This window comes from Hypomesus transpacificus, chromosome 15, assembly GCF_021917145.1.
Source record: "Hypomesus transpacificus isolate Combined female chromosome 15, fHypTra1, whole genome shotgun sequence".
In the NCBI taxonomy this organism is placed as follows: Eukaryota; Metazoa; Chordata; class Actinopteri; order Osmeriformes; family Osmeridae; genus Hypomesus; species Hypomesus transpacificus.
Window position 1 is genome coordinate 9,678,196 of NC_061074.1, and position 23,970 is coordinate 9,702,165.

At 48.4% G+C, this 23,970-nt stretch overlaps 3 protein-coding genes across 3 annotated transcripts; 1 reads left to right on the top strand and 2 right to left on the bottom strand.

Moving 5' to 3' along the window:
- Positions 1-702: 702 nt before the first annotated feature.
- stx1a (syntaxin 1A (brain)) lies at positions 703-10,383 on the bottom strand. The gene is given in 11 exon segments (XM_047035865.1): positions 703-1,110; positions 2,661-2,771; positions 3,165-3,299; positions 3,792-3,812; positions 3,814-3,866; positions 4,290-4,398; positions 4,679-4,752; positions 5,761-5,832; positions 7,615-7,714; positions 9,468-9,533; positions 10,198-10,383. Coding segments are annotated over 11 exon segments (846 nt in total). The 5' UTR covers positions 10,228-10,383; the 3' UTR covers positions 703-1,035.
- A 3,581-nt stretch (positions 10,384-13,964) lies between these two features.
- bud23 (BUD23 rRNA methyltransferase and ribosome maturation factor) lies at positions 13,965-19,818 on the bottom strand. Its single transcript, XM_047036223.1, has 12 exons — positions 19,665-19,818; positions 19,403-19,440; positions 19,098-19,193; positions 18,925-19,007; positions 18,458-18,554; positions 17,759-17,855; positions 17,450-17,500; positions 17,178-17,263; positions 16,886-16,931; positions 15,840-15,901; positions 14,681-14,770; positions 13,965-14,502 (listed from the first exon to the last, which is right to left on the bottom strand). The coding sequence occupies exons 1-12, from the start codon at positions 19,710-19,712 to the stop codon at positions 14,448-14,450; spliced, it is 849 nt and encodes a 282-aa protein (XP_046892179.1). The 5' UTR covers positions 19,713-19,818; the 3' UTR covers positions 13,965-14,447.
- A 218-nt stretch (positions 19,819-20,036) lies between these two features.
- Positions 20,037-22,750, top strand: LOC124478091. Its single transcript, XM_047036221.1, has one exon. It carries the CDS (start codon positions 20,115-20,117, stop codon positions 21,363-21,365), a length of 1,251 nt encoding a protein of 416 aa, XP_046892177.1. The 5' UTR covers positions 20,037-20,114; the 3' UTR covers positions 21,366-22,750.
- The last annotated feature ends 1,220 nt before the right edge of the window (positions 22,751-23,970 follow it).

The window sequence follows — 23,970 nt, forward strand, 5'->3', positions numbered from 1 at the left end:
GTGTAGAAGAAAATAGGTCTGGGGAACCTCGGTTGGGGAAAAACTATGTCCAAACAAGAGCTGTTCGGACCAATCAAATTGTCAGGGCGGGGCTTTATACGATGATGGACAGATGATCAACAGTAACTTAATCAACCACGTCACCAAAGAGCGCTTGGGTTGAATTCATTTTCAACAAACAACATATTACGTTGCTAGAATTATGAGTGTGACAACGTCAGGCTAAGTTAGATCATGAGTGCAGAGGAAGTTAGATCATGAGTTCCCAGGCAGCATGAGAAGAAGAAGAAACCCATGTTAGAGAACAAGCAGTTAGAAACTGCACACCCCCCATGCCATATCTGGCTCGCTACAGCCTCCGATGCCAAACATCCTCTTATACTTTGAATTATACAGTTTGGTCCAGATGACAAATAAAATAAAAAACACATCTTCTATAGTCTTTATATTGATGTGTAAAAAATTTCAAAATGCCAGCATGCAGCATTTGACAAACATGCAAATCACCTGACAGACTGACAGGAAGTGACACCAGCAGCACTAACACAACAAACCCCATCTCCCAGTAACTACATTTACATTTAGTCATTTAGCAGACGCTCTTATCCAGAGCGACTTACAGTAAGTACAGGGACATTCTCCCCGAGGCAAGTAGGGTGAAGTGCCTTGCCCAAGGACACAACGTCATTTGGCACCGCCAGGAATCGAACCGGCAACCTTTTGATTAATAGCCCGACTTCCTAACCGCTCAGCCATCTGACCCCAACTAGTAAGTAGTTTCAAGCTCTGCCAGAGCCGAGCAGAGCATGTCTATGTGGCATCTTTGGAGGTGTCTGGTAAACACAGGCTGTTCTTTGATCCTGACCACCAAAATTCTGTTAGAACCATGCACGTTTGATCCTTGATCTTCTGCTGTATTGTCAACATTCACTACTAAGGAGATGTGTAGCTCAGTGGTAGATCAGGCAGGACTCCGCTCAGACTGGGCCTCGCCTGTGGTGGAGCCCCCTGGAGGCCTGGAGGGGTCAGGGGCGCCTAACTGAGCCCCACAGCCAGGGAGATGATGAGGATCAGGGAGATGAAGATGCACACCACGATCAGGATCATCTTCTGATGAGGGGATGGGGAGAAGGGAAGATGGAGGGAGGGGGTGAATGAATGTGTCTGAGTGGGAGGGAGAGGGAGAGAGAGAGGGAGAGAGAGAGACAGGGAGAGATAGAGAAGCAGTAGAGGAAAAAGTAGACAGGAAAGTGAGACTTAAGAATGAGAGAAGGGGAAAAAGATAAATGAAAAAGTAAGAGAAATACTAGCAGGGGGGGGGAACAGGAACGGACTGAATAAAAGGGGTGGGTCAATCCTTCCGGAAACCTCCATGATTAGAGGCTTCCTGGATAGATGCCTTGGTAACGGTACACACCTCGGATACAGTATAACTGGGACATTCCCGTGGCAAGGGGACATGGGGAGGGGGCAGGTGGGAGGTGGAGGGGGCAGGTGGGGTGTGGAGGGGGGCATGGGGAGGGGGCAGGTGGGGTGTGGAGGGGGCATGGAGAGGGGGCAGGTGGGGTGTGGAGGGGGCATGGGGAGGGGGCAGGTGGGGTGTGGAGGGGACATGGGGAGGGGGGCAGGTGGGGTGTGGAGGGGGCAGGTGGGGTGGGTGGAGGGGGCATGGGGAGGGGGCAGGTGGGGTGTGGAGGGGGCATGGGGAGGGGGGGCAGGTGGGGTGTGGAGGGGGACATGGAGAGGGGGGCAGGTGGGGTGTGGAGGGGACATGGGGAGGGGGCAGGTAGGGTGTGGAGGAGGCATGGAGAGGGGGCAGGTGGGGTGTGGAGGGGGGCATGGAGAGGGGGCAGGTAGGGTGTGGAGGGGGCATGGGGAGGGGGCAGGTGGGGTGTGGAGGGGACATGGGGAGGGGGGCAGGTGGGGTGTGGAGGGGGCATGGAGAGGGGGCAGGGTGGGGTGTGGAGGTGGCATGGAGAGGGGGCAGGGTAGGGTGTGGAGGGGGCATGGGGAGGGGGCAGGTGGGGTGTGGAGGGGGCATGAAGAGGGGGCAGGTGGGGTGTGGAGGGGGCATGGGGAGGGGGCAGGTGGGGTGTGGAGGGGGCATTGAGAGGGGGCAGGTGGGGTGTGGAGGGGGCATGGAGAGGGGGCAGGTGGGGTGTGGAGGGGGCATGGGGAGGGGGCAGGTGGGGTGTGGAGGGGGGCATGGAGAGGGGGCAGGTGGGGTGTGGAGGGGGCATGGGGAGGGGGCAGGTGGGGTGTGGAGGGGGCATGGAGAGGGGGCAGGTGGGGTGTGGAGGGGGCATGGAGAGGGGGGCAGGTGGGGTGTGGAGGGGGCATGGAGAGGGGGCAGGTAGGGTGTGGAGGGGGCATGGGGAGGGGGCAGGTGGGGTGTGGAGGGGGCATGGAGAGGGGACAGGTGGGTGTGGAGGGGGCATGGAGAGGGGGCAGGTAGGGTGTGGAGGGGGCATGGGGAGGGGGCAGGTGGGGTCGAGGAACAATGGAGACGGAAGGATCAAGGAAACACAGAGGAAGGAAGGAAGGAAGGAAGGAAGGAAGGAAGGAAGGAAGGAAGGAAGGAAGGAAGGAAGGAAGGGAGGGAGGGAGGGAGGGAGGGAGGGGAGAGAAGAGAGAGGCATGAGTGTGTGTTAGCGTCTCACCCGCTTGCTGCCTTTCTGTATCTTGGTGGCCTGGCTGGTGTTCTCCCTGGCCTGCTCCACATAGTCCTGCGCCCCCAGAACACTGTGCTCTATGCTGTCCACCAGCACCCCCTAGACACACACACACACCGTCACACACACACCTCACACACGCTACACACACTCCTCTAACACCCAGACACACACACTCCTCTAACACCCAGACACACACACTCCTCTAACACACATACACACACACTCCTCTAACACACAGACACACACACTCCTCTAACACACAGACACACACACTCCTCTAACACACAGACACACACTCCTCTAACACACAGACACACACACTCCTCTAACACACAGACACACACTCCTCCTCTAACACACAGACACACACACTCCTCTAACACACAGACACACACACTCCTCTAACACACAGACACACACTCCTCTAACACCCAGACACACACTCCTCTAACACCCAGACACACACTCCTCTAATACCCAGACAGTCACCTGGTTCTCCACCAGCATGGCCATGTCCAGGAACATGTCGTGCAGCTCCCTGATGCTGCTCTCCAGCTTGAGGATCTCTGAGTGCCTCATCTCTATCTCACCCAGAGCCTGCTCTCCCAGGGAGTCCATCACAATCTGAGGGAGGGAGGCAGGGAGGGGAGGGAGGGGGCAGGGAGGGGGGAGGGAGGGGGGAGGAGTACGACATTTACAAAGAGAGTAGGACAAGGGAGAGAGAGAAAGAGACAGAGAGCAGAGAGAGAGAGAGAGAGAGAGAGAGAGAGAGAGAGAGAGAGAGAGAGAGAGAGAGAGAGAGAGAGAGAGAGAGAGAGAGGGAGAAGAGAGACAGAGAGAGAGAGAGAGAGAGAGAGAGAGAGAGAGAGAGAGAGAGAGAGAGAGAGAGAGAGAGAGAGAGAGAGAGAGAGAGAGAGATGGAGAGAGAGAGAGAGAGAGAGAGAGAGAGAGAGAGAGAGAGAGAGAGCAGAGAGAGAGAGAGAGAGAGCAGAGAGAGAGAGAGAGAGAGAGCGAGCAGCAGAGAGAGAGAGAGAGAGAGAGAGAAAGAAAAGAGCAGAGAGAGAGAGCAGAGAGAGAGAGAGAGACAGAGAGAGAGAGGATGAGTGTGTAACTAACTCCTGAGGTGAAGATCCCGGGGGTTGGTGCTCTCCAGCATGCTCTCTAACTCCTCATTGGTGGTGTTCCTACCGGCTACACACACACACATGCACACACACATGCACACACACACATGCACACACACACACACCACACACTCATAGTCAGAAGCACTCATGGCACACACAGAATACGTGTTCACTATGCAAAAGGCATCACATTCATGTTGTCCAACACACACTGGCAGAAAGATTACTATATTGTGTGTAAACTCATCCTCCACTGGTCTGTGGAGATCCATCAACTAGTGTCAGGAGCTTTCTCTCTCTCTTTCTTTCTCCCTCTTTCTCCCTCTTTCTCCCTCTTTCTCCCTCCTCCCTCCCTCCCTCTGTCTCTCTCTCTCTCTCCCCCCTCCCTCCCTCCCCCCCTCCCTCCCTCCCTCCTCCCTCCCTCCCTCCCCCCCCCCTCCCCCCCTCCCCCCCCCCCTCCCTCCCTCCCTCCGTGCTGCAGACTCACTGATCTCCAGCTGTCTCTGGATGCGTCCCTTGCAGCGCTCCCGGTAGTCACACTGCGTGACGTTGTACTCTGACATCACCTCCACAAACTTCCGAGACAGCGTAGAGTGCTGCAGGGACACACGCAGACCATGTCAGCAGGACCTCACTTCCTGTCTACACAGTCAAATAAAGACGATGAGAGAGAAACGAGGAGGATGGAGGAAGGAAGTATGGCATTATATCTCCTTTTCTTACACTTTTTTATTCCTCTCTCTCCCTCATCCCCCACCCACACCCCTCGCTCCCTCACCCCACCCTCCCTCCCTCCCTTCCTCACCCCCCATTACCCCTCCATCCCTCCCCAGCACCCCCTCCCTCACCAGGCCCCCTCCCCCCTCCCTCCCTCACCTGTGTCTTGCGTATCCTCAGGTGTGCAGCAGATTGGCTCTGACCCTCTTCCTGCTCGATGCTCTGCTGGATACCTGGGGGACGCACACACACACTCAGACCACCTGACAAGTGTGTGCGTGTACATGTGTGAACGTGTGTGTGTAGCGTACCTCAAATTAAGTGCTCCAACAACCTCACCTTAACTGACAACCTCACATTAATTTTACTGTCAAATCTTTAGATGTATTGGTTGCTATCAGGATGTGAAAAGGGCTTCTCAACAACATGACCTACCTTGCCTTTAAAGAGAGTGAATAACAAAATGTTAATTTACTCAAGAAGGCACAAATAAGTACATTTTTACTAAATGTATGTTGCTGAGAAAGTTCCAGTTCAGTAAGCACCTCTACACTTCCCCTAATGATCCTTTATCCTGGCACACTGTCCCTCTCTCCATCTGTCTTTATTTATCTCTCCATCTGTCTTTATCTATCTTTCCATCTGTCTTTATCTATCTCTCCATCTGTCTTTATCTATCTCTCCATCTCTCTATCTGTCTTTATCTATCTCTCCATCTCTCTATCTGTCTTTATCTATCTCTCCATCTCTCTCTCTCCCTCTGTCTTTATTTATCTCTCCATCTCTCTATCAGTCTTTATCTATCTCTCCATCTTTCTCTCCCCAGCCAGACCTCCCTGTCACAGGACGACTACTGCACTGTGGGAGCCAGGATCCACACACTATGCACACACATCAATAGCATTTTTACATTCCTAATTATATTTCATTACATCAGCATTGTCATACACAGACCTGAATTCGAGTCCTGACAGATACATAGAGATAAAGACAGAAAGATGGGGAGAGGGAGAAAGAAACAGAGGGAGATGGTGAGATGGAGAGGGAGAGAGAGAGAGATGGCATGGGAGTGCACACATACAGAGGTAAAGACAGATGGAGAGAGAGATAAAAAAAAGACACGAGAGGGAGAGAGAGATAGAGAGAGAGATAAAGACAGATGGAGAGAGAGAGACAGAGAGAGAAAGAGAGAGAGAGAGAGAGAGAGAGAGAGAGAGAGAGAGATAGCGTGGTCCACTCACTCTTTAACTTGGAGCGGACTTTATTGGCAAACTTCTTTATATCCGCTATCAGGTCCTCCAGCTCTACCTCGTCTCTGGAGCAGGAGAGAGAGAGCAGGAGAGAGAGAGAGAGAGAGAGAGAGAGAGAGAGAGAGAGAGAGAGAGAGAGAAGAGAGAGAGAGAGAGAGAGAGCAGGAGAGAGAGAGAAGGAGAGAGAGACAGAGAGAGAGGAGAGAGAGGAGAGGAGAGAGAGGAGAGAGAGGGGGAGAGAGAAAAGCAGGAGAGAGAGATGAGAGAGAAAGCAGGAACCAGAGAGGAGAGAGAGTAATTTTATATATATTTCCAGATATTTTCCAGTTAATTGAAAACTAAACAGAGCTTGATATAAACGAGAAATTAAGGATATCTCTGGGAGAAGGGCCTACTGCAAGCCTTGCAGCTCGATTAATTTGGGGGTCAGATGGGCTGAGCGGTTAGGGAAGTCGGGCAAATCAGAAGGTTGTTGGTTCGATTCCCGGCTGTGCCAATTGAAGTTGTGTCCTTGGGAAAGGCACTTCACCCTACTTGCCTCGGGGGAATGTCCCTGTACTTACTGTAAGTCGCTCTGGATAAGAGCGTCTGCTAAATGACTAAATGTAAATATATCTCAATCTCAAGAACCAACCCTGTATAACTGTAAAACCTTTCTGTATATTAATATGCATTTGTGTGCTACTGTTACACTTACTATGTTACTGTTATATTTCCCTGCCATATTATTATTGTTAAACTCCCCGAAAATGTTGTGATATATATGTTAAAAATGATGACAATACTGGCTGTCGTTCCTTATGTTGTTTTTGAATGGGTGTTGTTGATGTATGGTTGTCTGTTGTTGTGCCTCTTGCTTTGGCAATACGGTTGTAATGACTGTCATTCTAATAAAACTAAATTGAATTGAATTGAGAGAGAGAGGAGAGAGACAGCAGGAGAGAGAGGAGAGAGAGAGAGGAGGAGAGAGACCATGGAGAGAGAGAGAGAGAGAGAGAGAGAGAGAGAGAGAGAGAGAGAGAGAAAGAGAGAGAGAGACCATGGAGAGAGGAGAGAGAGAGAGAGAGAGAGAGAGAGAGAGAGAGAGAGAGAGAGAGGAGAGAGAGGAGAGAGAGGAGGAGAGAGAGGAGAGAGAGAGGAGAGAAGAGAGAGAGAGAGAGAGAGAGAGAGAGAGAGAGGAGAGAGAGAGAGAGAGAGAGAGAGAGAGAGGAGGAGAGAGAGAGAGAGAGAGAGAGAGAGAGAGAGAGAGAGAGAGAGAGAGAGAGAGGAGGAGAGAGAGGAGAGAGAGAGGAGGAGAGAGAGAGAAGGAGGAGAAAAGAAGGAGGAGGATGTGATCCTTGCCTGTTTGCCTTGGGGATAGAGAACACTGTACTGCCATGCCTTCCACACAGAGTAAACACATTCTGAACTCATCACAGCCTCACCACAGCACTGCTGTATGCTGGAAGATTCAGGCTTATTGGATCACAGTTAAGAGTGAGACTGAGAGAGAGAGACAGAGAGAGACAGTGAAAGAGACAGAGACAGAGAGACAGAGAGCGACAGAGAGAAAGAGACAGACAGAGCGATTCAGAGCGAGACAGAGAGAGAGACAGAGAGAGCGACAGAGACAGAGAGATCCAAACAGAGAGACAGAGGCATTTGTTGGAATGTATTCATTGTGTGTTTGCTGAGTATATTGATCGTCCAGAGTCCTTGGTGGGGTTAGGGTCCAAGCACACACACACACACTAATGTAACAGTGAGAACACCAACCCTAACCCTCCCTCTCCCTCCCTCCCTCCCTCCCCCCCTCCCTCCCTCCCTCCCTCCCTCCCTCCCTCCCTCCCTCGCTCCCTCCCTCACCCTCATCAGGGTTGGGTGAGGCCAGGATAGCGCTGTGTTTGCTCTTCACCTCCTCCACCTTCTCAGCCAGGCAGTCGATACACACCCGGATCTCCTCCACCTGGGGGGGGGGGGGGGGGGGGGCCGGAGAGTAGAGAAGGAATGAGAGGGGAGGAGAGGATAGAGGAAAGATAGAGATGGAAGGAGAGAAGGAATGAGAGAGGAGGAGAGGATAGAGGAAAGAGAGAGATGGAAGGAGAGAAGGAATGAGAGGAGAGGATAGAGGAAAGAGAGATGGAAGGAGAGAAGGAATGAGAGGGGAGGAGAGGATAGAGGAAAGATAGAGATGGAAGGAGATAAGGAATGAGAGAGGAGGAGAGGATAGAGGAAAGAGAGAGATGGAAGGAGAGAAGGAATGAGAGGAGAGGATAGAGGAAAGAGAGATGGAAGGAGAGAAGGAATGAGAGGGGAGGAGAGGATAGAGGAAAGAGAGATGGAAGGAGAGAAGGAGAAACAGAAGCGCAAAAATGTATCGGTAACACTTTAGATGAGCTCACCAAATTCATAATTTATTAACCAATTTGTTAACTATTAGTTAACGGTTTGTTCACCATTAGCTATTTATTGTGTATACAAAATGTATCATTAGTAAAGCATTTGTTCACACAGTTAGGGTTAGGGTTCGGGTTTAGGGCTAGGGTTTAGGTTTAGGGTTTAAGTTTTGGTTAGGGTTTAGCTTTACTAATGCTTTACTAATGATACATTTTGTATGAACAACAAATAACTAATGGTGAACAAACCGTTAACTAATAAGTAACACATTGGTTAATAAATTATGAATTTGGTGAGCTCATCTAAAGTGTTACCAATGTATCTTCTAAATAAGTTGAGAAGAAACTACCCTCTACCCTCACTCCCCTCCCCAGCTATAAGCAGGGACGGACTGGGGGGAAAAAGTGGCCCGGGAGTTTTACTGTCAGACCGGCCCACTCAGTAAACGGTGCGCGGCCCACTCAAAACACGTTGTCCACTCAATGCATCGATCGCACGTATCGACCAGTCATTGGCCTACTTGGAAAAATACCCATATACACTTATAGCATTATTTTGGATGATTACAAAGAAATTACATCATATATGTTGAATTTCTTACGTTAAACTTCCGTTTAACGAAAAGTCCGTAAGAACACATTTCAGAAGACAGGTCAGAAATGTTTTGAAAAATCGGCACCCTGAGTGTAAATACAGATCGCAAGGACCAGTATAAATATCAGTCAGTGAATCCAGACTTCAAAAGGTCTGAGAATTATTTTTACGTATTCAAGCTGTGACATGTGAAATAATATGAGATGCTGGCGATGTCAGAGGGCCGGTTGGTAATGGAAGTGGGCCGGTGTTTTGGACCATCCCAACCCCGTCGGCCCACCAGGGGTTCTCCCGGTATCCCCGATGGCCAGTCCGGCCCTGGTTATAAGGGGTTATTTACATTGTTAGAATGTCCTGTTTAATCAGTATGACTGATTTTGCTTTCTCCTTCTCTCCTTCTCTCCTTCTCTCCTTCTCTCCTTCTCTCCTTCTCTCCTTCTCTCCTTCTCTCCCTCCCTGCCTCTTGTGGATGTTAGCCTCGCAGCCCCTCCTCATCCACCAGACTGCATGTATCTGTGAGGGTTTTACATCAAAAGTTCCTGCCACATCTGACATGTACTCACTTAGCAGATGCCTGTTACCAAAGTGACATGAGGCTGAGAGGACGACAATGAGAGGAAGGTAAGAGGAGAGTAAGGAGGAGAAGAAGAAAGGAGAGGAGATAAATGAAAGGAGATAAGTGGAAGTGAAGGAGAGGAGGAGAATGAGAAGAGGAGAGAAGATCTCACCTGTTCAAAGAATTGTTCCATGAAGGCCTTGTCCAACCCCACCACAGCCTCCTCCTCCTCCTTCCCCTGTCACACACAAACAAACACACACACACACACACACAGATAAAGAGTAACAAGCTATGCCACTAGAACAGTTTAGCTGTTATTTAATCAGGACTAAGGGACAGAGAATTAACACTTAGCGTTATACATCAATGTACCACACACACACTCACATACACAATTTAATCTCTTTTGCTTCATTATCTCTTAATGATAGCAGGAGATTCAGTATATGCATTCACCTAAATCAAAAGATGACAGCTGTATAAACAGCAGGTCCTAGTCATCGTTACAGACAGAGGATGTCAGACAAACACGGTTCTCTAGGAGAGGCTATCCTGTCAGGGCTGTGGAGAGGAAAGAGCTTCTCTAATACCACTACCACTCTCCCCCTCTTCCACCACTCTCCCCCAGCCTCCTCTCTACTCCTCCACCTTCCCAACCCTCCGCCTCCCACCCAGAGAGAGAGAGAGAGAGAGAGAGACTTTGACTTTTAAAGATACGTTTGAATGAAAACACTATAGGTTTTTGCATATTTTTTCAACTGTTACTCAACTTAAGACTAATAGTCCACCTCGTCCGCAATTCTTCTATTGAGACAAGGCTAGTAAGAGAATCAGCAAAAATTTGGAAAGTCGCTTGCTTTGAAACAGCAGAATATTTTAGCCTTTAAAACACTACTCACCTGTCTTAGTTCATGCGTGCGATCTTTCATGATTATGATCTGGAACCCTCGGCGGTCCGCACGGGGACACCTGTGTCTTGTGATATAAGACCAAGATCTTCTTTGATTTATAATCTTTTTTTCTCAGCAATAAATTCTATGAAAGGGCGGCGACGCGAGGTTGTAGAGCGCGCGTCTATCGGCTTGATTGCGAGCTGCAAATCTACCCTGGGTAGAAGGGGGACAGTTGGGTGACGCGCATGAAATGTGAGGCGACAGCATAGGTCAACGACGCGGATACGCATATTTATAGTTGTAATAAAATACAATGTATAACCCCGTGATAAGAATAATCACTTATTGGAGAATCGTTTTAAAGCCCAAATTAGTCGGGATGGAGGTGGTGTTTTGTGTGACAATCACTTCTGTTGGTAGAAAGCAAAATAGATACCTTAACCCACACCGTTGCTTCCCGAGCTTGATATGTAACTACACAACCAAACGCAGTGGCGTAACTATAGGGAGTGCAGCTGCACTAGGGCCCGTGGCGAAAGGGGCCCGTCCTCGATCTCATCGTAAAAGTGAGACAATCTGACCGGGCCCCAAGCTCTATTCTGAAACAGCAAACAGCTGCCGACATATGATCCACTCACATCAATTCGCAAACATTTCTCAATTATGATGTTATTCATGTCATCAGTTATTCATAATTATGAGCTATCACCTGCCCAATAAACATTTTAAAAACAGTCAGTCTTAACAACAGCAAATAATTCATTTGTCCTCATTTGCCTTTTGCTGAATGAAACAAATCTCATTTTTATTAAGTAATATTGCCCTCGAAAAATAGCAAGGATGTCTGGGTAATATTGTTGTCAAAGATTCCCGCCCACCCACACACGATTGTTCCCTCCAGTTGTTGGAATACCACAGACAGTTGTTGTTTGGATACAGTTGTGTAGCATTAGCGTCTTGAAGCGAATTAGGGTACCCCATGCCATGCCCTTTAAACATAAAAGTGGCTCCAGAAAGCGGCAGGAACGAAAGGAGTAAGATGTAAGGGTGGCAAAGCTGTCAAAACTATCCTCATTTGGATTTGTGGCGAAGCGTGTTCAGGACGCAACGTCTGACCCCCAGCCCGGCAACAGCAATGAGGGTGAAACTCAGCCACCAGGGTCGGCTAATCATTACATAACGTTTACTGTCTGGTGTATGCAGTATTAAACGTCATAAAAATGCACATATAGGTCTAGGCTATAACAGGCAGCAGCCAGGTTAGATATTGTAAACTTTGTGCAGGATGTAGTCGGAAAATAGCTAAAGCTAGATAGACTCAGTGGCGACTGGTCATTAGGGGCAGTGCCCCACCTGTTATCAACATAAAGAACTGCAACAAAATGATGCTACTTTTTATTTCTCAAACATTTTTATTTTCGTTTACTTCGAATAATTTACTATCTATGAATATAGCGTCTTCCTAAATTGTTTCGTTTCATTCGTTTGTGTTAAGATTTAATTTCATGTTCATTGGTCCCTGCCTTGCTGCTTCAGACGTTCTGCCAATTCGAGTTAGCATAGGCTAATAGTGAAGGTGGGGCTCTGGTGGGGCTAGCCCCTCTCTCACAATGCAATGTACATTGGACGTGAGAAAGTTTTAATACGCATGCTCAGAATGTAATGTAATGTAAGTAGATCACACAAATTTGATGCCAAGTGGGGCTTAGAGCCAGTTGTCCCACCACAGCGTCATTTCGTATTTCAGACCTGATTGGCTATCTGTCTTTCTGGCGCCAACATTAGTCGGCAAAAAGGAGAGCGTGGTGGGGCTAGCCCCTCTCTCACAATGCAATGTACATTTGACGTGGGAAAGCATTAATACGCATGCTCAGAATGTAATGTAAAGTAGATCACACAAATGTTATGCCAAGTGGGGCTGAGAGCCGGTTGCCCCAATACAGCGTCATTTTGTATTTCAGCCCTGATTGGCTGCTTGTCGCCAACATTAGTCGGCAAGAAGAGCGAGGAGATATAGCTAGATTGTGTTAGCTAGCTTGTTAGCTTCACAAACGCCAGATAACTTGAGAAAATGAATAAAGTGGATTTCATACTTAAGCACCGGTTACATACCCTATAAACCCTTAATTTGGAGGAGAAAGTTGAAGTAAAGCAGCTTAAGTGGTGCCCATCAGCCACGATATTGTCATGCTCAAACTGCAGGTAAAAGTAACCGTAGGTTTAAAGTGGAGTGGTGTTTGAAGAAAAAGTGGCTAACGGTTAGTCTAGTTAGCATACAAAAGAAGGCACCTCTCTCTTCAAGTGAGCTCTCAGCCTTGGTGAGTAAAAGCATATTTTATCATCCTGCCTTTGTGGTGCTGGTCCGTGCATTGGTCATATTTTGGGGCTGGATCTATAGATAAATATGGTGACGTGTCAGTGTGTCCATGCTTATCTGGTTGTTGTCATAGAATGGATCTGTATCCCTAAAAAGTTGTATTTCTGCTTCGTTGTGGCCTTCCGTTGTGTTGAGCTCATTGCTGTTTGCGCATGGCCCTGTAGGCACATTGGTTCTGAGCTTGGTTGCATTCCTAATTTAGGTTTGTAAATATGACAGTGGTAATTTTACATGTGTGTGTGTGTGAGAGAGACAAGGACGGAGAGCAAATACACAAGAAGGTCTCTGTCTCTCCAGTTTGTGTACTACAACAACTGGTAGAAGCAAGCCGCTTTGTCGTTAAGTGTTGTATGGAGCCACGCTGTTTGTTGACGTGTTAAATAAACACATCAGTAGCAAGAGGGACTTTTGTAGCTTACTGGTATCCTATATTTTGAAATGTTTTTTGCCCCACCAATTTTTTACATATAAAAACGCCACTGGATAGACTAAACGTAAACTAGCATATGTAACGAACATAAAATCAAATATTCACCATTGAAGTTTTTTTTTTGACTAGTAGGCTACCCAGATAGCACACATGACAGATCAAAACGTCATTCATAACGTCGGATAAGCCTCGGCAAATGATCCGATTTCTTCTCATCTCTGTGCTCTATTTCAAACGTCGCAGATACGTCGGCTCATCATCGACTGTTCCATTATGCTCATTCCCAGGCCTATTGCAAGCATATCTAGAGCCAGAGACTCGCGAGTCAGAGGCGTTCACTTTTTAAACCGTTAGTTTGATTACCCCCTGATGAAGATGTATTAATGTTTTCCCATGAGTTTGTCTATCTGCTCATTAAATACTGTTTCTCCAAAATCAGTTTGACCGATGAAATACTGTGTTCATTGGTGTTTTCATTAAAACATATTGTAGCAACCATTAATTGTACATCATAAGTAGCCTAAATTTCCCTGCGCATCGCTAAGCTCAACACTCAATACTCAATTTCGCCTGACTATAGGTCGTTAAGGGGCCCGTTGGTGAGATCTGCACTCGGGCCCGCCAAGTCATTGTTACGCCGCTGACCACACGTCAGATGTGAAACAGCTTTCAGGTGATAAGATGTGGGTTCCTGCTTGCGCTTCCTGTAACGCTCAGTGAAACATGGCCACGCTGACAACGTTATTGTTGCATGGTAGTGTTATATTGCTTCACCGTACATGCCAGATGTGGTTACTTTACAAATAGGCTTGTACACACAGGGCATCCCTCGACTCTGACCACCGAAACCCTGAGTATCTCTGCACTTCTGATCCTTGATCTTCTCCTGTACTCTTTATTTGGATAAATGAATACAATGTCAACCTTTTGGCTACCGTTCTGGGAATAAGGAACAAACACAAGAGCATCTTATTCAGGCATTTATATAAACATCAGTGAGACATATAAACCATCAGTGAGATTAAATATGATTTGCAGCGTGAAATGCTCCACTTAAGAGAATATGATGTAGTTCTTAGACAGAAGCTTCTCTCAGAGCTGTGGGCCTCCTGCCTGGTTACCGCCTGGTTACCGCCTGGTTACCGCCTGGTTACCGCCTGGTTACCGCCTGGTTACCGCCTGGTTACCGCCTGGTTGGACAGAGAACCTTGTGGTGTGGAGTCACTTCATCAGTTCATTTCCTGTCAGTAAGAATCCAACATGGTCCAGTAGAAGAGGAGGGTCCAGCACTGTGCTCCCCCAGGCAGAACAGCCCTGTGCTCCCCCAGGCAGGACAGCCCTGTGCTCCCCCAGGCAGGAAAGCCCTGCTCCCCCAGGCAGGACAGCACTGCTCCCCATCAGACAGGGAGAAGGGGGGGGGACAGAGGCGGGGGAGGCCTGACCACGCCTTCAGAAGTGAGGCCTCCTCTGGCGACCTGTGTACTTGGTGTCAGCACACACCTCCCTAAAGGAGGTGGGGGGAGAGAAGGAGAGGGGAGAGAAAGAGAGGGGAGAGGAAAAAATACATTAAATACATCTGTGTCACCAAGCCCGGAGGCCCCATCTGTGAACCAATGGGGAGACTCGGCTCGTCTGAGAGGCTGTGGGTGTCATTCTGTAACAGCCAAACAGGAAGTACACACCTGCCCTGTCTTCTTCTCCTCTCCTTCTTCTCCAGGATCCAGTCTTTTCCTTTCTTGGCAGACTTGCCCTTCATGTTTCTGAAGCGGGATCTTTACAAAGAAGGGAGGAAATAAATGAGAACAGGTGGTTTTAGACAATATGTAGAGATATGGACAGATAAACAGGGAATTCAGGCAAGTCGGTCCTTTTCCTGCGGGTGGAAGAGGAACGACTGGTCACCCTGCTGGAGGGTCATGTGATACACTGTGTCTGAGGGCGGAAAATCAGCCAGCCTTGTTTTTCCAGTCAGGCAGAACGACGGCCACCCATGTTTCTGTGGGTCCTTCAGTCTCGCCAGGGCAGGAGGGAGGAGCCTGCCTGACCAAAGACCAGGACCAAGGGGGAGGAGCCTGCCTGACCAGAGACCAGGAGGGAGGAGCCTGCCTGACCAGAGACCAGGGGGGAGGAGCCTGCCTGACCAGAGGGGAGGAGCCTGCCTAACCAGAGATCAGGGGGGAGGAGCCTGTCTGACCAGAGACCAGGGGGGAGGAGCCTGCCTGACCAGAGGGGAGGAGCCTGCCTAACCAGAGATCAGGGGGGAGGAGCCTGCCTAACCAGAGACCAGGGGGGAGGAGCCTGTCTGACCAGAGACCAGGGGGGAGGAGCCTGTAGTAGTCAATAATTGCAGGTGCACCATATTCTTAAGCATGAATCATCGTTTTCCCGTTGGGTCAGTGTTACAGGAACGTCTGGTTAAGCAACAACATGTGCTAAGCCTGACAGTTAGCCTGTGCCGGACCAGTTTACTTTTGCAGCATAAGTTGCCATAGTAACTGAATTTGAACTACATTAAACTGGCTTTAAGGAACCGAATCCACTGGAAATGAGTCTGACTAACTGACATAAGCCTGGCTTATTCAGTAAACTCTCTTTATGGAACAGGCCTCAGTCTGCTCCACAGACCTCTATAACCACTACACAATAATGGCTAAAAGGGATCTAGAGGGCTCTGCTGTAGAGGGCTCTGCTGTAGAGGGCTCTGCTGTAGAGGGCTCTGCTGTAGAGGGCTCTGCTGTAGAGGGCTCTGCTGTAAAGGGCTCTGCTGTAGAGGGCTCTGCTGTAGAGGGCTCTGCTGTAGAGGACTCTGCTGTAGAGGACTCTGCTGTAGAGGCTGTGTACCTCTGTCCTGTGAACTGGATCTGACTGGGGACTCCTCTGTCGACCGACTCTGAGCCCAGACCCTGAAACACACAGCAGGTTTAACCCAGAGGTCGTTACACCAGACAGGCTGAATAACCATGGAAACACAACAGTTATTAACTAGTGCTGTCAGTTTAACGCGTTATTAACGGCGTTAACGCAAACCCAAATTAACGGCGTCAATTTTTTTATCGCGCGATTAACGCTCTTTTTGGCCTAGCAAACTTTGTAGTTTTTTTTCACATGCTGTTGCAACAACTACCGAAGTTAGAAAAACTACAACACCACACCGGATCTAGCTAGACCGGAAACAAAACAACAGGCACGCCACACACTTGTTTGGCTTGCAATCCGGCTAAAGCGTAGTAGCAGAGCCCGTTTACGGATATGAGACATTCTATGGTAGTAGGTTAACGTTACGTTTTGAGTGGATGGCGAGCGCGAGACGCCGAAATGGATGCCAATAAGATTCTGAATGGAAAGTTTACTTTTAAAAAGTTGCCAAATGGTTCCATTGACAAGACCAAAGTGATCTGTGTGTTTTGTCGTTGTAAACTGAGCTATCATCGCAGCACGTCCAGTCTGAAATACCACTTGATGGCCAAGCACACAGATGATGCGAATTCTCCGCCCCCTCGTCAAAGCCAGGCGATTGCAATGTTGTTTTCAATAACAAAAAATATTTGCACGAAGCAATCTGAACCACTTTTCCATGTTGATAAGAGCTTTAAAATGTGAAAAAAGAATGAGACAAAAAGAAATCAAGGGACATTTAGAATAGATAAAAATGTGCGATTAATTGTGATTAATCGCGAGTTAACTATGACATTAATGCGATTAATCGCGATTAAACATTTTAATCGTTTGACAGCACTATTATTAACCAATACTTTCCATTTGGTTGAATTTAATCATGTGCCTGTAAGGCACAACATTACATTCCAGGGTGTGTCTGTATTACTGCTCATAGTGCGGTGACAAAAGAAAACTAACTAAACTAACTTAACTACAGATTGTTTCCCTACCTTGGGAAGGACCCCGGACACGCCAGCAAACAGACACAGGAAGAACCTGGAAGAAAACACACATCAATCACACACACCCACACACACACACATCACCCCAGAGCCTCACTCAACACTCCTTGGTGCTGTGTGGTGGTGGTGAACAGGGGAACACACTCACTCCTTGGTGCTGTGTGGTGGTGGTGAACAGGGGAACACACTCACTCCTTGGTGCTGTGTGGTGGTGGTGAACAGGGGAACACACTCACTCCTTGGTGCTGTGTGGTGGTGGTGAACAGGGGAACACACTCACTTCTTGGCCTTGGAGCTGTTGGGGTAGTCCACCACCATGCCTCCGCTGAAGCCAGCCTTCATGGCCTGGGAGGTGATCAGCTCCAGCTGAGGACAGAAACCTCTAATCAGGAGACAACACAGCGCTGCCGCCGTGACAACACAGCGCTGCCGCCGTGACAACACAGCGCTGCCGCCGTGACAACCACATACGCTGTACTTTATATATTGTATATTTGTATTTCGCTTTGGCTGAGCGTATCAGCTGAGTGGTAATGCTCCTTGGTCTGGTACCTGTTCAGAGTTCTCCGGATAGAGCTGGAAGACAGCTCGGGCTCCTCTGGCCTGAAACAAAACTCAGTAGATGAGAACATCCAACAGACAGATAAACGCTGTAATCAACAGCTAAACACAGGCACGGAGACAGGGAATGAGATGAAGGAAGAGAGATGGACAGGCGCAGAAAGTGGAATGGAGAGGTAGAGATGGAGACAGAGAAATGGACAGAGAAAAAGAAAGATGGAGAGTTAGAGAGAGAAAGATGGAGAAGTAGAGAGAGAAAGATGGAGAGGTAGAGAGAGGGTTAGAGAGAGCCCAGCTCACCAGGGATGAGTAGAGGGTGCTGAAGAAGGTGTACATCCTCTTGGGAGGGCTGTGGATCTTCTTGTCAGCGTTGCAGAGCCACTGCAGGGCCGATATACTGCAGGAGGGAAACACTGGATTACAACCAGCCGATATACTGCAGGAGGGAAACACTGGAATACAACCAGCCGATATACTGCAGGAGGGAAACACTGGAATACAACCAGCCGATATACTGCAGGAGGGAAACACTGGATTACAACCATCCGATATACTGCAGGAGGGAAACACTGGATTACAACCAGCTTTTATTTCTACATCATCTTTTCTGGTCCCTCACACACTCCCCAAGGAGGATTCACAGGGGAACAAAACAAGAACATGGAACAGAAGTATGCCAAAGCAGACGCCAGGTATCTCAGAGTTCAGCAGGACTGACATTTGGAATGCTCCTGTAGTACCATGTCATGTGCATTTTTCATTTCCCTTTTGTTGACGTTGAGACACAACAGAAAAGGGAAATGAAATAGCAAACATGACAAGTGGCTTTGTGTTTATGCATTACATTCAGTTTTAAGCAGACGTTTAAAGGAATTTCATTCATCAACTGATAATCAGCATATTCATCTTAGACTTTAAGACTTTAATTCTCTTGAATACTTTCCACCCGTGGACAAACCCACCTGTGGCTTCAGTCCACAGCTATCCCCAGGGTCTCACCTGATGCAGCCGTCGAACGTTCCCGGTCTGAAGGGCATGCCCTCGCCCATGTCCCCCAGCAGCAGGTCTCCCTCCACCTCTCTCTCCAGCGCTACATCTGGATAACAAACACACCACCATCACTTCATCTTACAGACTGACTACAGATCAGGAGATCCAACCATCACTTCACCTTATAGTACATCTGCTAGATTAGATATTAGATGATTATTTATTTAGCTCTGATCCAAAGCGACATGCTTGATCTTGAAGCTGGACTACAAGCCCCCATCATGAGCGACGGCTATCAGGGTCTGTCTGGTCATAACTCACCTAAAACGGCTGTGATGATGTCATAACTCACCTAACACAGCTGTGATGATGTCATAACTCACCCAACATGGCTGTGATTATGTCATAACTCACCTAACACGGCTGTGATGATGTCATAACTCACTTAACACGGCTGTGATTATGTCATAACTCACCCAACATGGCTGTGCTGATGTCCACGCCCACCCAGAAGTGCCCCTCCTCTGACAGGAAGTCTCCGCTGAGCCCTGAGCCACATCTGCAGGGACCCACACACCACACCACTGATCGCAACTACATTTACATAATTCATATCATTCAGCAACGACCCCACACCTAGCCCACCTACCCCACATCTAGCAGGTAGCACGGCTGGTCCTCGGGTAGGTTGAGTAGCTCCACGGCTCTCTCGGACATCTGGCTTTGGATCTCGATCATCCGAGAACTGAAAAACATCGAACATGGAGGTGCAGAAGACACTACATCCACATCTCATGCTAATACACGTATGAACACTCCTCAACACGCCCTGAATATATGCTTAGCGCGTCAATTATTTATCCACATGAACGGACATTACAAACATTACGTCAGGAAGATGCAGCTAAACTGCTAAAGCCTTATTTGATTCGATCTCCGTAATTGTTTCCTTACTTTTGAGAGTATTTCTTAGCCTCCTCTTGGTTGTAGTACTGCAAAGTAAGATAAAATACACAACACATTATTTCTTATCTGCATTTCGACTTTTGCTGTCATCGTTTGAGAATTACAGTAAAAAAATGTATTTGCTACTGATTTGAGCTAAAACTAGCTAGCGTTAGCTATAAATACAAACAATCTTTGGTAGTATAGTAACCAGCCAGTAAATTGCGAAACAATATGAGGTCGAATTAACGATATTAAATGTGCTTCATACCACTTCAGGCGGGGCCATGTGTTCGGGACGTCGACCACTCGAGGCCATGATTCTTTTAGATAATCTAAAACCCTACAAAAGTGAATTTTAAACCCCAACGTGTTAAACAATATTGCTACGACCTGCTGTACTCTATAGGGAACTACCCACATGTTCTAGACCGTGACGTCATATTCCTGAGTCGGCAGGGGACAGTCGATTTAAAAAGACAGACAAACCGGCGAAATAAAATGGTTTTCGAGCTCATTCATTCAACGTGAACTGTATATAAAATACACAACATCAACAATGCTAAAACCTTCATAATACGATTGTTTACACCAAAACAGTTTTCATGAGTTTCCGGTTCAGTAGTTCTCCCGTTGGCTGGGAGAAAATATAACCGGATGCTGTTGCTTTCTCCTCCTGGCCCCTGTTCATTCTCGATGGCCACCATATTAGCTAAGGGAAATGGCTGAGGTCAGTCGGAGATTAGGAAGTGTGGCGTACCGCCTGTCAGCTTTGACACACTCTCCAAGTCATTCATTCTCCAACGCCGAATGCCACGGAACGGTTTCCGCTACTTCGATCGCTTGGACCTGTAACCCCGAGGTAGTAGCAGGTCAGAGGATATGCGAATGTCAGCCGGTGTCGAGAGACACTCTACCCGGTCCCGAAGAATTTGATACTAGGAACTTTAAAGACTGTGTTCTGCCGGACAATGATGGGAAGCACTGTAACGGGATACTTTGTCGACGCAAAGGTAACAACGGTGACGTGTACGAGACCTGTCTGTCTCACAAGGCACGTGTCACATCTTGTGATTTCTGTTCATTGGACTCGGATGCTAAATCTCTTATCACATTAAGTACTCAGGTGAGTGAGTGTGCACCACCCCTGTACCCAGGGCGCAGCATGTTGCCTGTCCCGCGGTTGAAGGTGTGGAAGATGGTGTCTTGGGAGGACAGAAGTGTTGTCATGGTTAAAGTTCACCCTGAAACCTTCAGATCGTCTACGCAGCGGAGAGCCTTCAGCACCGGGATCTTCACAGTAACGGGCCAGGGCTCAGCGCTGCGGCTGGCCTTGTCACGCCCTCATCCCGCAGTCCCAGCAGCCGCCTCCAGGAGAGCATACTGCCGCGGAAGGAAGAGTGGGGACCCGGACCTCCTTCCACTGTACTGCAGCCGGACGGTGTACTATGACCTCCTGAGAGTGACTCCCAGCGCCACACAGTCCCAGATCAAGACAGCGTACTACAGACAATCCTTCCTCCACCACCCGGACAAGAACCCTGGAAACGAGGTGGCGGGGCTGCGCTTCTCCCAGATCAGTGAGGCGTACAGAATTCTGGGGAGCGTGGCGCTGCGGAGGAAGTACGACCGTGGCATCCTCAGCCAGGCTGACGTCCAGGGCGCCGGTAGACCATCTGCCAAGGAAACCATGGCAACCAGCAGAGGTGGCCAGCAGCAGCAGCAGCGGGAGCATGCAACCAGGACCTTCACCCGCCCGGGCGGGAAGCCCATCTTTGACTTTGACGCCTTTTACCAAGCTCACTACGGGGAACAGCTGGAGAGAGAGAAGCAGGCGAGGGAGAGGAGGGAGAGGCAGGAGAGGGCGCAGAAGGATGACGTGGCTAAGTGGAAGGCGGGGAAGATGCTTGAGATGACGGTGATAATGCTGCTGGCCACGGGAGGCTGTGTCCTGTTCAGCCTCAGGTCGTGAGGAGGACTGGGAACACAAGGCACACCTGAGCAGAAGCCGTTACAGCTCAGTGGGACAGTGTTTGCTGATCGAGAGCTCGCAGGTTTAAATCCCTGGTGCTGTGGGGGAAGAGTTGTGCTTTCTGGCTTGTGTGGAGTCCTGTTGTCCAGAGTCCAGTACGTAGGCACTGTTAGTCACTTTAGTCCTATAGGAAGTTAGGGTAGACTGTACACCTACTATTGACCTAAACATACATAGAAAGCACCTGTTTTACTTCTATGTTTCATTATTATCTAATGATATATTTATTGACAGGATTATTTAAACAGGTATGGTGTACTTATATGGAGTCAAAATGTTAACTAAAGATGGCCCTATAGCAGTCTCAGAGGTACAGACGTTTTTCCAAAGATTACAACCAGATATTCAGACAATATATAATATAAATGTCAATATATGAAGAGTGCCTTGGTCTCCCATTTCCGGAAGACAGGTGGTTATGTATTGAAACTCTCCAGAAGGAAACAAGCCCTCCTCATGATCCCCCTCATGACCCTCTGTGGTTGGACACCAGTACAGGAAGAATAAAGACCACTTTCATATCCCAACATACCAACAGAGCAGGTGTTTGGATTTGTCTGATACTATTGTGATATCCATGCATGCATAATAGGTCTACAGCAAGCACAAGTTCCACTTATGCAATAATTAATATGTAAAGCAATAGCGGTATTAATTTAGACGTTTTTATCCAAAGCAACTGTGACAAGGAGGGTTACTATGCCTTCCAGTCCACTAGGGAGCGCTGTACTCCACCTCATCATGCTGCCTTACTGGCAGAACAGAATTGAAGTGTAAATGATCTGGTAACAGTTGACAACTGCACACACAAATTTCTGTAAAAACTTTAAAACGAGGCAATATACTGTGAACCAAGGATAGTCTTTCAATTTGTTCATGTTTTATTCACATAAATATAAATTATTATGTCAAGTTTACATCACTTTGTACAAAAATTACACAAACTCTTCAAAAATCAGCCAAACAACAGAAACATGTTGTGTGAGCGGAGGAGGAGTGTTGCGTAGCTGTTAGTGTGCTAACAGGAAGTGCTGCGTAGCTGTTAGTGTGCTAACAGGGAGTGCTGGAAGGACAGGCAGTTTGACGAGGTCATCAAGAGGCATTGACAGAAATAAGACTATAACAACGGCTGAGGAATAAATTATCTTCAAAAATACGGTTTGAATTGGCACATGTGGGGTTACTATAGAGATGGTCCCTGGTCACCCTGGCCGCGGTGTCTGGTGAGGGGCTGTAGAGATTTACCTCACCCACTACACCCCTAGAGAGAGAGATGTACCTCACCCACTACCTCACCCCTAGAGAGAGAGATGTACCTCACCCACTACCTCACCCCTAGAGAGAGAGATGTACCTCACCCACCACTTCACCCCTAGAGAGAGAGAGATGTACCTCACCCACTACCTCACCCCTAGAGAGAGAGATTTACCCCACCCACTACCTCAACCCTAGAGAGACAGAGATGTACCTCACCCAATACTTCACCCCTAGAGAGAGAGAGATTGACCTCACCCCTAGAGAGAGAGATGTACCTCACCCACCACTTCAGCCCTAGAGAGAGAGATGTACCTCACCCCTACAGAGAGAGAGATTTACCTCACCTACTACCTCACCCCTAGAGAGACAGAGATGTACCTCACCCAATACTTCACCCCTAGAGAGAGAGATTGACCTCACCCCTAGAGAGAGAGATGTACCTCACCCACCACTTCACCCCTAGAGAGAGAGATGTACCTCACCCACTACCTCACCCCTAGAGAGAGAGATTTACCTCACCCAATACCTCACCCCTAGAGAGAGAGATTTACCTCACCCACTACCTCACCCCTAGAGAGACAGAGATGTACCTCACCCAATACTTCACCCCTAGAGAGAGAGAGATTGACCTCACCCCTAGAGAGAGAGATGTACCTCACCCACCACTTCACCCCTAGAGAGAGAGAGATTTACCTCACCCACTACCTCACCCCTAGAGAGAGAGATGTACCTCACCCACTACCTCACCCTTAGAGAGAGAGATGTAGCTCACCCACTACCTCACCCCTAGAGAGAGAGATGTACCTCACCCACTACCTCACTCCTAGAGATAGAGACATTTACCTCATCCAATACCTCACCCCTAAAGAGAGAGATGTACCTCACCCCCTAGAACAGCCCACCAAACACATCAGGGTTCACCTGACCTCTCCAGAGAACAGCAGAAGAGCTCACGGACAACCCCTTCACCACTAGGACTAAACCCCTCTAATCTGGCCCTCAGGCCCCCAGCCCCCACGACTGCAGCAGCCATCTCACACACACTCAGAGCTAATACACCACAACTAGAGGGTAGTCACACACACACAAGCACACCGGGTAAAGAAGGAAAACCCATCTAGACACTTTCTAGGGCGGTTGATGTAACAGACATGGTTTCTGCTCCAGGTGAATCTATCCTCAGTGCAGGTCGTACATCACCTCAATGTTTCTTTGAGTTTGGCGGGTTTCCTCGAATGTGAGTGGAAATGTATTGTTGATATGTCCTGGTCCACACCTGGGGGGAACA

Bases quoted from the DNA above. Each gene is read 5' to 3' on its own strand.
- LOC124478091 (XM_047036221.1), top strand. From the start codon at position 20,115: ATGGCTGAGGTCAGTCGGAGATTAGGAAGTGTGGCGTACCGCCTGTCA.
- bud23 (XM_047036223.1), bottom strand. From the start codon at position 19,712: ATGGCCTCGAGTGGTCGACGTCCCGAACACATGGCCCCGCCTGAAGTG. The intron at 18,555-18,924 runs GTGAGTTATGAC...TTTGTTATCCAG, and splicing joins CATCAGCACAGCCATGTTGG to ATGTAGCGCTGGAGAGAGAG. The intron at 17,856-18,457 runs GTGAGACCCTGG...TCCCTCCTGCAG, and splicing joins ACGTTCGACGGCTGCATCAG to TATATCGGCCCTGCAGTGGC.